This window comes from Panthera onca, chromosome B4 (genome assembly GCF_046562875.1).
Source record: "Panthera onca isolate mPanOnc1 chromosome B4, mPanOnc1 haplotype 2, whole genome shotgun sequence".
NCBI classification, from domain to species: domain Eukaryota; kingdom Metazoa; phylum Chordata; class Mammalia; order Carnivora; family Felidae; genus Panthera; species Panthera onca.
Window position 1 is genome coordinate 90,692,211 of NC_138345.1, and position 15,763 is coordinate 90,707,973.

General features: G+C 39.3%; 1 protein-coding gene across 2 annotated transcripts in view; it reads left to right on the plus strand.

Annotated features, from left to right (window-relative positions):
* Positions 1-15,763, plus strand: part of HMGA2 (high mobility group AT-hook 2) — a 138,884-nt gene that overhangs the window by 113,028 nt on the left and 10,093 nt on the right. For both annotated transcript variants that reach the window (XM_060657049.3, XM_060657048.3), the window contains one exon: positions 14,032-14,064. In XM_060657049.3, the coding sequence (XP_060513032.1) occupies positions 14,032-14,064 (33 nt within the window). The remainder of the gene's footprint in view (positions 1-14,031; positions 14,065-15,763) is intronic.

A 15,763-nucleotide genomic window follows, 5' to 3' on the forward strand; every position in this document is an offset into this window, starting at 1 on the left:
TGAAACTGTTGACTAATTCTAACAGGTTTTTGACTGATTCTTTGTGATCTTCTATATATAGGATTGTATAATCAGCGAATAACAAGTTTTACTTCTTCCTTTCCAATTTGAATGCTTTTTGCCTCTTTGTCTTGCCTACTTGCTCTAGCTAGGACTTCCAGTACTATGTTAAATAGGAGTGGTGAGAGTGGCTATCCATGCTTTGTTTCTGATCGTAAGTGCAATGTTCCATTTCTCTCCATCGAGTATAATGTTAGCTGTGGGTTTGTCATATATGGCCTTTGAAGTATGTTCCTTCTCTGCCCATTCTGTTAAGGGTCTTTATCATGAAAGGAGGTTGTAGTTTGTCAGATGCTTTCCTATGTCTGTTGAAATGATCATGTGAGGTATTACATTTATTGATTTGTATGTCAAATCATCCTTGTATCCCAAGGATAAATCCCATTTGGTCATGATGTATAATCCTTTTAATATATTCTTCAAATTGGTTTTTTCATATTTTGTTGAGAATTTTTGCATCTATATTCATCAGGGATATTGGTCTATGATTTTATTTTCTTGTGGTTTCTTCATCTGGCTTTGGTATCAAAGTAATGCTGGCCTTGTAGAATGAGTTTGGAAGTGTTCCTTCTCAATATTTTGGAAGAGTTTGAGGAGGATTGGTGTTAATTCTTTTCTAAATGTTTGGTAGAATTCTCTGGAAGCCATCTGGTCCTAGAGTTTTCTTTGGTGAGAGCTTTTTGATTATTGAGTCAGTCACTACTAGTTATTGGTCTGTTCGGATTTTCTCTTTATTCCCAATTCAGTTTTGGTAGGTAATGTGTTTCTAGAAACACATCCATTTCTTCTAGGTTATGTAATTTGTTGGCACGTAATTGTTCTTAATAGTCTCTTATGACTCTATGTATATCTGTAGTATCAGTTGTAATGTCTCCTATTTCATTCCTAATTTTTTATTTGAGTTTTCTTTTTCTCTTAGTCTAGCCAAAGTTTTGTCAATTTTGTTTATTTTTTCAGAGAGCCAGCTCTTAGGTTTACTGATTTTTTTTTCTATTGCTTTTCTCATTTCTACTTCATTTATTTCCATTCTGAGCTTCATTATTTCCTTCCTTCTTCTGACTTTGGGCTTAATTAGTTCTTCTTTTTCTAGTTCTTTAAGGTATAAAGTTAGGTTGTTTATTTGAGAGCCTTCTAATTTCTTAATATACACATTTATTGCTATAAACTTTCCTCTGAAAACCACTTTTGCTGCTTCCTGTAATATTCAATGTGTTGTGTTTTCATTTTTATTTGTTTCAAATTGTTTTTTATTTCTTTTTTGACCCAAAGGTTGTTCAGAAGTTTGTTGTTTGGTTTCCACATATTTGTAGATCATCTCACTTTCTTCTTGTTGATTTCTAGTTTCATACTATTGTGGTCAGGGAAGATAGTTGGTATGATTTCAGTCTTCTTAAATTTGCTAAGATTTGTTTTGTGGCCTATCATATGATAGGTCCTGGAGAAAGTTCATGTGCACTTGAGAAGAATGTGTATTTTGCTGCTCTTGGGTAGTATGTTCTGTATATGTCTATTAAGTTCATTTGTTCTAAAGTGTGATTCAGTTCCAACATTTCCTTGTTTTCTATCTGGACAATCTATCCATTGCTGATGGTAGGGTATTGAAGTCCCCTACAATCATTGTATTGTTGTCTATTTCTCCCTTAAGACCTATGTTATTAATTCCTTAATATATTTCATAGGGTCACCTGGACAGCTCAGTTGGTTAAGCGTCGCTTAGCACAGAGCCCAACGCAGGGCTTAAACCCACAAACCATGAGATCATGACCAAATTCAAGAGTCAGACACTTACTTAACTGACTGAGCCACCCAGGTGCCCCAGATTGCTGTATTTTCTTGACATTGACCTCTTTATCATTATATATTGCCTTTTTTGTCTGTTGTTACACATTTTGGTTTGAAGTCTATTTTGCCAGATATAACTATGGCCACACTCACCTTCTTTTTAAAGATTTCCATTTGTTTGGAATATCACCTTCCATCCTTTTATTTTGAGCATGTGTGTTTCTTTAGAGCTAAAATCAGTCTCCTATAGGCAGCATATAATTGGGTCTTGGTTTCTTTGTGCATCCAGCCACTCTGTGCCTTTTGATAGGTGAGATCAATCCATTTACACTTAAGGTAATTATTGATATGTAAGGATTTACTACTGCCATTTTATCTTTTGTCTTCTGGTTATTTTGTTTCTCCATTGTTTCTTTTTCCTTCTGTTTCTGTTTACCTTTGTAAATTTGTGGTTTTCCATGTTGATTTGCTCTTTCTCCCTATTTTTTATGTTTCATGTCTCTACTCTGGATTTTTGTTTTGTGATTACCAAGAGGTTTACATAAAACATCTCATTAATAAAATAGTCCTTTTTCTGCTGATAGAAATTTATCTTCTTTTGCCTATAAAGTTTCCATCCTTTTACTCTTCCCCTTTTATATTTTCGATGTCACAAATTATCTTTTTATGCTGTGAGTATGTTACCAAATTGTGGTAGCGATGGTTATTTTTAATCCTTTTTTTTAATAACCTTTATGCTATAGTTGAGTTTAACATAACATTCAAAAAAAGAGTTACAGTTCTAATTCTGTCTGTTTTTCACCTTATCAGAGTTTTGTATACCTTTGCCTTTTCAGCTTGAACAACTCCTTGCAACATTTCTTATAAGACAGGTCTAGTGGTAGTGAACTGCTTCAGCTTGTGTTTGTCCGGGAAAGCCTTTATTTCTGCTTTATATCTGAAAGATAATTTTGCCAGGTAGAGTATTCTTGACTGAAAGTTTTTATCTTTTGGTATTTTGAATATGTCATTCCATTCTTTTCTGGCCCAGAGAGTTTCTGCTGAGAAATCTGCAGTGGCCTAATGGGAATACCTTTGTAAGTTACTACCTTTTTTCTCCTGGCTGCCTTTAAAACTATTTCTTTATCATTGAATTTTTATACTTCTAATATAATGTGTCTTGAAGATGGGATTTTTTTTTTGCATTGAGATAGCAAGGTATTTTATTAGCTTCATGGACTTGTATGTCCAGTTCCTTCCCCAGGTTTGGGAACTTCTCAGCTATTAATTCTTTAAATATGCTCTCTGCTCCCTTCTCCCTCACTTCTTCTGGGATACACATTATTCTTATTTTGGCTGCTCCAGTGGAGTCAAATAGTTCTCAGAGGGTTTCTTTACTTTTTAAAATTTTGTTCTGTCCCCTCTTCCACTTGAATAATTTCTATATTTCTATCCTCAAGCTCACTAGTTCTCTTTTTCATATGATTGCTTTATATCCAATGCATTCTAATGCATTCTTCATCACATTTATTGAGGTGTTCAGCTTTAGAATTTCTGTTTGATACTTTTTTAATATTAATCTCTTTGGTAAAATACTCCTGTTTATCCCTAAGATCGTTGTGTTAACTTTTGAATTTTCTTGTAGCTTGGGGAATTTCTTTATAACAGCTCTTCTCAGTTCTTTATCAGTTAGGTTGCAGTATTCCATGTCTTTAGGTTCAGTTGGTGGAAAATTGTCACTTTTTGTGATACTGTTTTACCATGGTTTTTCATGGTGTTTGACGAGATGTGCCTCTGCTTCTACATCAGAAATAGGGAATACCTTTCTTTTTTAGGCATGGTTTTGTTTACTTTGATTCTAGCAGTTCAATAGGCGGTAGTTTAGAACCTTCCTTTTGTTTTCCAGAAGGTGGCGCTATAGCACATGTTTTTGGTTTCTTTTACCCAGAGCTGACTCCCCACTAATGTTGACAGCAAATATTAAAAGGAGGGGGGCGGGGAAGGAAAAGGTGGCAGCAAAGGAGGAGATACGTGTACTGAGCACTTGGGCATTAGGTATGCCCACTGCCCGGTAGGGATATTCTCAAGGTGGAAGGATCCCAGTGGTCCATGGGCAATCCTCTCGACTCCTGGGGCAGATAGCAGAAGAGATTTCCTTCAGTTCTTTGTCTGCCTACTTCCTTTTCCTTTCCTTCCCCACCCCAGTCACTGCCATCTCTTCTCAGAGAGAGCAAGGGGTCCCTCCAGCTGTAGGACATGACCAAGCAGACCTTCACTCGCCACCTTTACCTTCCACCTCCTTTGCTGGAAAAGTTCTGCTGGCTTACTGCTGGTCAGCTGCCACCCTCTCTCTGCCATCACTACATTGGCTGCTGCGGGCTCCACTGCCATTTCCCTCACTCTGCCACCTCCTCTGCAGTCCAGTGGATCTCTCAGGTGTCCTGATGTGCTGTGCAAGGGCAACTTTTTTTTTTTTTTTTTTTTTCTGTTTTGGATGTCTGAGTAGTTGTAAATCAGAGAGGACAGAAAAAAGGAATGACTCACCCCACCATGATGCTGATGTCCCAAAGAAATGTTCTAGGTAATGATTCTAAATCTCTTTCATCCAAATAAAAGTAATTAGAACTACTTTAAAAATCACATTGTGTCTATCAGAAGCAAAGGCATAAATATTATATAAAATTGGTTATGTAAAAAAAGTCCCAATCCAGTTTCATACGATGACTATCTGAATAATCAGTCAAATGTTAAGAAGACATTATGTCTTAAATGGACTTTCAGGTATGCCACCAACCAACCTGGAGTATTAATTATTGTTCATCTTCAATAATAAATCATTTAATTTCCATTATGTCGTAGGTGTCTATTTTCATCCAGCATTGAACATTAATTAGTCTTTATACCTGGCTAAAGTTGACATTAGCTCAAGTTCGAACTCACCCCTCAGCGTCTGTGCATATGTGTTCGATTTGCTGAAACCGGCATCATGGGGTTTCAAACAATTATTCATTTTACTTTGGTGCTATTAACCATGTGTGCATATGTAAAGTGCACTAGCTATATGAATGGTCATATGCAGGGAAAAAGAATATCTAAAGAAAGAAAGAAAGAATTTGAGCCTTTAAACAATAAGTAGTGTTTGTGCTTAAAAACTTATAGAATAAGGAAATAGGACTGAAACAGATGGATTCTTTTTCTGTGACGTAATGTTAATCTCACCATTTTCACTCAGGTGAAATTTTCGCCTACGGGTGAGTTTCCTCCCCAAATCTTGGAGAATTGGCAAGCATGGCAATGAAAAGTCAACTCACGAGACCGTGTATTCCTTTGCCCCACCTGTGTGTGGCTGTTCACTTTAGAATGCCTTATATCCCCAAAGCATGGCCATCTTCTATAAAGTAAAAATGCCTATGAAATGCTATAACTCAGGAGCACATCACAGTATCATTTTAAGACTAACCGTAATTTTGACACTACCCCCATACTACATCTTTTTTTGTTTTGATTTGATTTTTAAGCTTAGGAAAGAAGTGATACTCTTCTCCTACATCAAATCGTCAAATTGCTTCCTACATCCTTTTTTCCCTTCTATCTCTACTCTCTCATTTTCCCTATTAGAAGGAAAGTAATCATGACTATGCCCCTCTACACTTAAAATTCCATTGAACATAAGAGATTGCATTGAACATAGAAAAATAATCTAAAAATAATCTAAAATTGCATATTGTATTCTAATATCTATGTCTTTGTCTCCCCCATTAGACTCTAGGCTTCTTGAGGCCAGGAAACGTTTATTATTCCTTTTGTGCACCCAGTCCCCATCTGATGTATAGTTTCTCAAATATCAATTAGGATTTGACAAGCCAGTAAATACCTTCATCAGATTATAGATGGTTGGCTTTTGAAGCTAATCAGGACACTGAAATTTTTAAAGGGTCCCCTGTTGATTTTTTGCCCTCCGTTCTGGAGGTGTCTGAAAGGCACCAGAAGGTTGGCTAAGACTCCGAAGCATTGGCCCCCAAATCTTTTTTCATGAGAACTGCTGTGGCGTTGCCATACACACCCAGGCTGATGTTAATAAACACTAGCTAGAGCCGATTGTGCCTATTCTCATTCTTGAATAGATGAAATGAGCCCAGCCGCAGTGAGGACGCTTCGCTACAGTAATCCAATAAATACTTTTAAAATGATGCTTACTTTTGTCTTTTGCATTAAAGTCTAAGAGTGAAGCCAAGTAGAGTATAAAATAAAGAACACCTCCCCTTCCCCCCAATACCAAGCAGAAATTCCAGAGATTTTGCCAAAACTCCCCATAGATTTATCACTTCTTAGGAGACTTTGTACAGAGAACTACAAAATCTCCTTTGCACTATAAGAGCCAGATGTTGCTGTCAAATTGTAACCATCCGGGGCTACATGTGTACACACGTTGCATAGTCATCTCTAACTGCACACAGGAGGCACAAGAAATAGAAGTTATGACCTAACTCAAGCTTTTTCTAAGCTGGCAGGAGATTGTCACCAGCTAGTCGTGGTCGGTGGTTTCTGTGTACTAAGGCCTCCCACCACAAGGGGGCACAATCAATCTCAACTGAGGAAGCCATGAAAACAAGACTTCCTGCCCAAGAAAAGTGGTATGTGCAACAGAGATGGGATTTGTATAGCTGTAGCCGAGTCGCATCCTCACACTGTCACACCAACATTTGATCTGAAATAAATTCTTCAAACTTTAGACACCCCAGGTTCCTATCTAATTACCAAAAAAAAAAAAAAAAAAAAAAAATCTTAGGTAAATGATACGGGATCGCTTGGCGTTAGAGAATACTCTGAACTCAACTTCTTTATACTGGTGGCAACAGCTGAAGTTGGCCATTCTAAATTAAATTAGAAGTTACATGTTGTTTCCTTTTAGAGCTTTCCTGGATAGCCACCCGGAATTGTTATATACAGAGTATTCCAGCCGTTCAGTTTCAGTGAAGAAGTAGAATTCAGAAGGGCTTGTGTGGGTATGAGAAGAGGTTAGCTAGATGGTCACAAAGGCCGCCATGGTAGACTGGGAGAACAGCTGCAGAATAAACGAGAAAACTGGAGCACCACCCTTAGGATAGGCAAATCCCCCCTTTCACCAGACCACAGAGTCTGGCAGAACTTTGGCAAAATAAGCATCAGGATCAGGAGCCAGGGTGGAGCAGCATGGGAAACTGAGTGCAGGATCTAGGTGCACAGAAAATGTAAAAATCCACAGTACTTACAGGCTACCAGAGCCTAATGACAAATCACAAAAATTACAAGGAGAATGGTCACCTCACCTTGAGTCTATTGGGCCAAACTATATGAAATTGTTGCCGTTTCACTGTTTTCGACAAACACAAATGCAAGTTCATACGGTTCAACCTAACAACAGTCTAAATCATGCTGAGTGAACGGGATTGCTCTGCCTCTGCCTATCTTGGTGATACAGGTCTGATGGAGGATTTGCATCTGAAGATCGGGGACCTTTATTTGACCTTCCCTGGAGCTCTGGTGTTCCATTGAGGGGCTCCAGGGGCATCTTAGAGGGCCAGGAATGGGTTGGAGTGGAAGTCATGTGAATGAGGCACTGATACTCCTGTCAGAAGGACCATTTTCACTTTGTCTGCTTTCTGTTGGGGGATTCCACTTACGATCTGATTTGTAAAACGAGAGGGAGAGGTTTTCATGTCCTAAAAAAAAAAAGGGGTTCAAAACCTGTAGAGCATGTTCATTTTGTTAAAGGAACCCAAATACAAATCTTGACATTCTAGAGTACTGAAGTTTCAAAACTATGAATCCAGAAGATCGTAAGCAAATGTATTGATACATCATTTCATGAAAAGAAGGAAAGAATTTTCATTCTTGATGATAGTAATCTCCCTCCAGTTGGGTTAATACCATGTTCAAAGAAAATACATCCAAAATGGCATTGTAAAATTTCAGAGGGTGAAAAGCATATTTCTCAGCACAGAAATGGAAATGAATCTTGGGTAGAGACAGAAAGAATGGTCATATTTTTGCCTTTAAACTATTGGGGACAAGGGTGAAAAAGGGTATTGTTCAAAATACAAGTCAAAAAGCACTCCCATAGGCATGTACACCACATGACTTGCAGCTCCTGCTGGCCCTCATGGCTCATGGTCATATTTGGGGTGTTTATGGAGAAACTGGACAATTGCCTGTGTAGAATCTGGGCTGTGTCTACTTATTGAATTTGTTTGATACTTTTTACTACACATAACCAATTAATTTAGTCCAGAAAGCAGATGAGGTCATTGAGCAGTAGGCCAATTTAATGAATGAATTCAATCTTACTTAATGAAATTTTCTCCAAACCGTAGGGATGCATTCATCAGTTTGGGCAAAATATGAAGGCAGTTGTACTTGTGTGGTTACAATTGCAGTCATAAGCCCCACCCTTTCAACGTGCTGACTTAGGCATAAAGGACTCTCTGGAAGTCTAGGGGTGCCTGGGTGGCTCAGTCAGTTGAGTGTCCTACTTTGGCTCAGGTCATGATCTCACGGTTAATGAGTTCGAGCCCTGCATCAGGCTCTGTGCTGACAGCTTGGAGCCTGGAGCCTGCTTCAGATTCTGTGTCTCCATCTCTCTCTGCCCCTCCCCTGCTCGCACTCTGTCTCTCTCTCTCTCCCTCGCTCTCTCTTTCTCAAAAATAAGTAACTTTTTTTTTTTAAAGGACTCTCTGGAGGTCTAAAAACAAATATCTATTTAGCAAACGTTTTAGTATCCCATATTTAATTTAAAAATTTTTAAAGCTAAACTTACCTGTGAGATGTTATTTGGGGAGAAGTTAAAGTCCCCTTAAATGTCTCACAGAAGAAATGAGGGTTTTAAAATTCTCTTTTAGTAAACAGCTAGGGGATCTGTCTTACTCTAAACTGCCGTGAGAATGAAAAACAATTTACATGAAGAGAAGATTGTGCTAGGGAACAGAAGTACCTCTTGATTGAACAACGGTCTTATGATTTTCAAGCAAAGTGGACAAAACCTCCTCCCACTGGCTGGCAAAAACGAAAGATATAATTAGATTAAAAATCTGCTGCTTACATGAAACCAAAAGACCCATCTGTACAAAGATCCAAACGAAGGGCTATTTTCTTTCAGAGGTTAACTTAAGACTTTTTTCATAAGGATATCCTCACTTTACTGCACACTGAACCTGATTTTTTAAAAAGTTAAGTTGGTAAGCCCAATTCCAGCCTCATTTCATTTACTGTTTAGATTAGTACTAAAAATGAGCTACTAATGTCTAGGTCCTTTGTTATGAAGGATTTTCTTTCAATGCCTACTAGAAAGGTGGCTTAGCTGTCTAAGTATCAGCTTTAAATACCTAGACTCCCTGGAACCATAGGCTGGATTCTCAGAAGGGCTAGGGAACCCCTTAATTATTCTGAAATAGATGGTGTGGCAGGCCATGTCCTTTACAAGTGTCTTTCTGTAAAATCTCAAAAACCAAACTACTCTGTGGACATTAAAAAATCAATAACTGTTTTCCTTTCATTTGGAGAAATACTGGTTTGCCCTATGATCTCCGAAATCTAAAAGTATGTGCTTTTCATTTAGTATCCTTTGTGATTTCTTAGCATGCTGTATCCTACGCTACGTACAAACTTTAACAATAATATTTGTTTGTGTAAAGACGGTACTTTGAATTTGGCTGAACTAGTGCGATGGAAGGATGAGCCTGCAGAGAACCATACTTTGGAGCCCATGTGGTGAGAAGAGGGCCTTTCTTCATCTTTACGTGATCTGTTCTATGGATGGGGTCTTTTTAGTTCTCACGGTTTGCTTTTAACGTTGTATTAACCCACAGCATTCCTTCGAAGTCCTTTGTAGTCGCTGATGATGTCATTTCATTCTGGCTGGAAAGCTGTCTTTTACCTACTGTATTTTAGATGTTTAAATACAACGGCCGAACGAGAGATTTGCATTACAAACTTTTTGAAAGGTGTAACTATCTCTTAATAACATAAAGTAGCCCAGATTTCAGGGCACGAAGGGGTTTGCACACCAAGTCGACAAGGTGCCCAAGCTGTAGGAACTCATGGGCACGGACTTATTAAAAACAATCAGCAGAATCATCCAAATGAGCCACTATAGAGGACTTTGCTAATTTGTTCGCTAGAACAGTCATTATGAAATCCATGCCTTTGGGGCGCCTGGGTGGCTCAGTCGGTTGAGCGTCCGACTTCGGCTCAGGTCACGATCTCGCGGTTCGTGAGTTCGAGCCCAGCGTCAGGCTCTGGGCTGATGGCTCAGAGCCTGGAGCCTGCTTCTGATTCTGTGTCTCCCTCTCTCTCTGCCCCTCCCCCGTTCATGCTCTGTCTCTCTCTGTCCCAAAAATAAATAAACGTTAAAAAAAAATTAAAAAAAAAAAAAAAGAAATCCATGCCTTTAAAAGGGACTTCTTAGACCCTCCACACTTGATAATAAAGGCAGACTTTCCAGTGGGGGAGAGAGAATCAGCTGGAGCTTTGGGACCTAACTCTTGTCCTCTGGTAGTCGCCTGGAGTCTTCAGGACTGGAGTCGCCTGGAGTCGCCTGTGGAACCAGAGCTGGGCCCTGCTGGGGAAGCCATGGCCTTCCTCTGGCCCTGGTGGCAGTGGGGAATCCTGAGAGATCCCAAAGAAGAAGGTGAATCTGGAGTTGGAAATCAAGGCCATTCTCCTCCTGGATTGGACCTGGATTTGAATTTATTTATTTATTTACTTATTTATTTTTGGTTAAGGAAGAAAATGGGTTTCCTCGGAGCGTTTTACAGGGTATTAAAAAAACTAGAAGACCCAGGTTGTTTTAGCTTGAGAAAATGATCTCCGGGAGGTTACTTAAATTCCCTATTTACCTCAGTTACTTTAGTTACCTTAGTTTCCCTGCGGGGGGCGGAAAATGGAAATAATAAGGCTTGGGACCTCCTGGTCACAAAGGGGCAGCTGTGAAAAATAGAAAGGATTTTGGTTTTTATGTGGGAAAAGCATGTGCAAAATATTACTCATGTATTGAGGTGCAGGAAAGTATCCTGCCGGTCACACTAAAGATTGATATGCGTAGTTGACATTATTCAATTCTTAAAGAGATATACGGCCGACCATGTTTCTGATGACAGGAATCCTAAGGGGCAACTGTTTCCTAGGTATCAACACTTAGTCCTAAGCTAGGAGATACTTCAAGGAAGATAAGAGACTTGCAGTTTGTTTGGTGTCTCCGAAGATTGCCAGACTACGGTTTGTTTCCTTTCCCTTTTTATGAATGGCTGTAGTATTATGCTTCCGTCTGCATTTTCTATCCAAGCCATTCATAAAAAAAATAACAACCAAACAAAATAACAACAACAAAAAACTTTCTCGGCACGGTCTGGAGCCATTGGGTGCCAGAGGCTGGGAAAACATGCTGGCAGCCGTAACCCCAACTGGCACTGAGCGCATTCAAGGGTCTGTTTGTTTGGTGGTCGGAAAAGTATGAAGTGCTGTGTGCAAGGGCAGCTGGGAGAGGTTCTGTGACACGGGCTAGGCCGGGAGCCAGCGCTGGCAGAGTTTCAGACATTGTCTTTCCCCTCATTGAAGTGTCAGGACCTAATTCATGGAAAATTGGGTGAGTTGGCAGCCCTTTCAGAGGATTTCATTGAGCCCCGCAGTGCGCAGAAGCCACATGAATGCGGGTTCTTCAGCCAAAAGAGGAGGGGAACTTCTGGGCAGTAGAAACCAGTCAGCCTGCAAGAATGCGTGGGGATTTGAAGCGGTTTGGGAGTAAACATGTGTACAGGTGTAATCGGCGGGAAGAAAGAGAAGGAAGAAAGGGTCTGTCCTGACACATGGCTCTTCTGAAATGAATACTCTCTTAGCACACACTTTTGGACCCTCAGAGGCAAGAAGTCCTAATCACGTTTGGTTCAGTTCCACTTGGAGAAGACATCGTCTCCATACCTGGCTTTTCATGATGTCATCTCTCCTGTGATTTTCAAGTCAAAGGGCAGAATTTTTTTTCTTTTCAGTAAACAAAAGTATCTTGCCATTTTTAAAACTGTTTATCTCGTCCATCCAAAAAAAAAAAAAAAAAAAGCTCTGATGATCTTTATGTAACATGTTTAATACGTCAGCCATAGGACAATCGCATCGTCACAGAAATTCCGAGAGGAAGGAAAATGAATAGGAGCTGTATGCCCCCACGATATAGTGAATTTACCCTAACTTCTGTCATTTGGGAGAACTGTAGAAATTTTATTTTTTTCATCTGTGCCACGAAAGTGCGTCACTGGCCACATCAGAGTGGCTCGGTTGGACTTGCAAACCGTAGTGATAGGTACATAGAAGAAGTAAGGCTCATATTCAGGTGTGAAAGTGAGTACTGGAAGTCATCCATCAAAAAGCTCGTGCTTCAAATCCCAACTTTACAATACCAAAGAAAGATTTAAATATCTTTCTAATATTCTAATTATTGGAAAATTCATTTAAGCTGGGTAGAAAAAACTTCCCTTAGGTGTTTCACTCAAAAAAGAGAATTCTGGGGGCGCCTGGGTGGCTCAGTCAGTTAAGCGTCCGACTTCGGCTCAGGTCATGATCTCGCGGTCCGTGGGTTCGAGCCCCACGTCGGGCTCTGTGCTGACCGCTCAGAGCCTGGAGCCTATTTCAGATTCTGTGTCTCCCTCTCTCTCTGACCCTCCCCTGTTCATGCTCTGTCTCTATCTCAAAAATAAATAAACGTTAAAAAAAAATTAAAAAAAAAAGAGAATTCTGTTCTATATACGTAATTAGATACAGATATAGATAGAATACAATATTCTGCAAATGAAACCATCAAGAAAGCAAACAAACCCACAGGATGGTAGAAAACATTTGCAAATCATATTCTGATGGTACTCATATCCAGAACATATAAAGAACTCTTAACTCAATAATGAAAAGACACATTTGAAAATGGGCAAGAGATCTGGAAGATATTTCTCTAAAGAAGATACATAAATTGGGGCACCTGGGTGGGTCAGTAAGTTAAGTGTCCGACTTCGGCTCAGGTCATGATGTCGCAGTTCGTGAGTTCGAGACCCGCATCGGGCTCTGTGCTAATAGCTCAGAGCCTGGAGCCTGCTTCGGATTCTGTGTCTCCCTCTCTATCTGCCCCTCCTCCACTCCCTCTCTCTCTCTCTCTCTCTGTCTCTCAAAAATAAATAAACATTAAAAAAAAAAAAGAAGATAAATAAATTGCCCATAAGCCCATGAAAAGATTTTCAGCCTCAATTGTCATTAGGGAAAAATCAGATCAAAACCCCAGTGACGAACTTCACACCCAGTGGGATATTTATAACGAAAAAGACAGGCAACAGCAAGTGTTGACACGTATGTGGAGAAATTGGGACCCTCATGCATTGCTGGTGGAAATGTAAAATGGTGCAGCTGCTTTGAAATACTGACAGCTCCTCAAAAAGTTTATCCTAGAGTCACCTGTATGACCCAGAAATTCCACTCCAAACTACCCAAGAGAAATGAAAACATGTCTCCACTAAAACTTGCATACGAATGCTCATGGCATTATTCATGATAGCCAAATGGCAGAAACAACCCAAATGTCCATCGGCTGACGGATGGATCAACAAAATGTGGTGTGGCCATACAATGGGATGTTATGGAGTCATAAAGAGGAATGAAGTACCACCGATGCATGGTATGACCCAGATGACCCTGGGACACGTTATGCTAAGGAAGAGAAGCCAGGCACAAAAGACCATATATTGTATGATTCCATTTACCTGGAATGTCTGGAGTAGGCAGATTTACAGGGACGGAGAGATGAGTGGTTGGTTAGGGAGGGTAGGGTGACTAGGCAGGCGGCAGGGAGTGGGGGGTAGTCAATAATAACGGGTATGGGGTTTCTTCTAGAGGAGGTGAAATGTTCTGAAATTAGGTTGTGATGATGATGACACTACAACTCTCCGGATGTACTAAAGAAACTGAACCGTACACATTATTGGTGAGTTGTATCGTATGTAAACTGTATCCCAAGAGAGCGGAGTGTTTTTAAAACAAAATGTTAGCAAATTAGGCCCTTTCACACCTCCCGTGAATCTAATTTTAGAACCAAATTTTTGCAGACAAATGTGTATATTTGAAACACGTATACTTAATTATTGTCATGAAGTATGTTTCCTTCTAAGACGTAACAGGTTTTTTGTTTGTTTGTTTCTTCCTTAGCCACAACAAGTCGTTCAGAAGAAGCCTGCTCAGGTAAGAGATGGGCATTATGATTTTCTTTTCCTTCCAATTAATATAAAGAGTAAAGTGAAAAGATATAACCCAAAATTAAACCTTAAATGTGTCCTTTTCTAGTTTTGATTATGTCAGCATCCCAGTATTCATGAAAATTCGTTGTGTCCTTCAGACAAAGCCAGGAATACACAGTCTGAGTTGTGTCACCGAAAACCGTAGGGGGCGCCTGGTGAGCTCAGTTGATGGAGCTTTTGGGACTTTTGATCTTAAGGTGTTTTAAGGCTGAGCCTCAAGTTGGGTGTAGAAATTACTTACAAATAAAATCTTAAAAGAAAAAAGAAAAGAAAACCATAGAAGATCAAGGCCTGAAGTGTACAAAGCAAATAGAAATACTTTAAAAAGTAAAATCTTTATTTCAGTGCCTCATACGAAATATTTAATGATCTTACCATGTGTTTTGCCAATCTTAAACATCAAATTTTGTCCTTTCCTTCTATCTACCCATATTCCATTGACTTGATACAGGACTTATTAGCTGAAAGATATATCATGATTCATGACAGGAAACATATCTGTTCATTGAATTATTCCATAACCTTGGATAAGCCAAAACATCCTCAAAGAGGGCTGAGAAACTGGGAAATTAAGTCATATCAATTTTGCAGATTGATGAACCCTCAGGTCCTGCCTTCTTGGCTGCATCACAGTTTCTGAGGTGTTGGCAACATCAAAATGAGGAGCCAGGTTTACTTTTCTTACTCTTTATGCTTGGTGTTTTTGTCCTAAATATAATCTATACATGGAAACATAAGAATTGTATCTATTGAGGAAGTAGATCTTGAAGGAAGAAAAAACCTGAAGATTAAATTAACCACGAGTAAATTTAACCAAGAGTCAATTTAACCATTCTTAAAGTATAAATATGTCCCACAATTCTCCCCTTCCAAGTTTAAAGAGATACCCAGGAGATCTGGCTTTATCACACAGAAACTGCTGAAGTCAGTTGTTACCCGGTGTTGTGGGTTATCAAGTTCTTTGTAGATCTCTTTCACATAATTGAAAATATCCATGTGATCTTTTCTCTGGAGGTCTCTAAAAAGGTACTTTGCACTCTGTTCTCTTGGGACAATGTTGCTTTGACTGGGAAAGACCATCCGAGCAATCTTATGTGTCTACTATTCTTTACAAATGCTGCTTGAAAGAGAGCTGAAGCTTCTAAACACATGTAAGCATGCAGGGAAAATGGGTCAGCGTATTTACATGTATGTGTTAAGTAGAATAAAAGAGAGTTAACATGAAAAAAATCTCTCAGGGCTGCCCCCATTCCTAAAAGCCAACAGTGGTAGGGGGAACTAAAAATAAATACCAGTGTTTGAGTGTTTGTAAACAATATTAAACAAAACAAAATATAAACAAAAACTTGACATTTTAAGTAGGAGATTGCGAATATATTTAGCCTCTCATCTTTCATCAGTAAGAAAATCAAGAGAAAGTAAATTTAAAAGTCAGTTCACTTGAGCCAAAGGATACTACCGTGTTCACTGCTGCATCACTGGCTATGAACATTAGATTAATAACCTTCTGTGGTCTGTTAACAACATTGACTCAGTATCTATTCTTGGTGTTGTAGGGAAGATGAGGCACATGAAATAGTTATTGCATCCAAGAAATGTGTAATCTGGTTCAGAGTTTCTTAGCCTTAGCTGCGTGGTAGAAT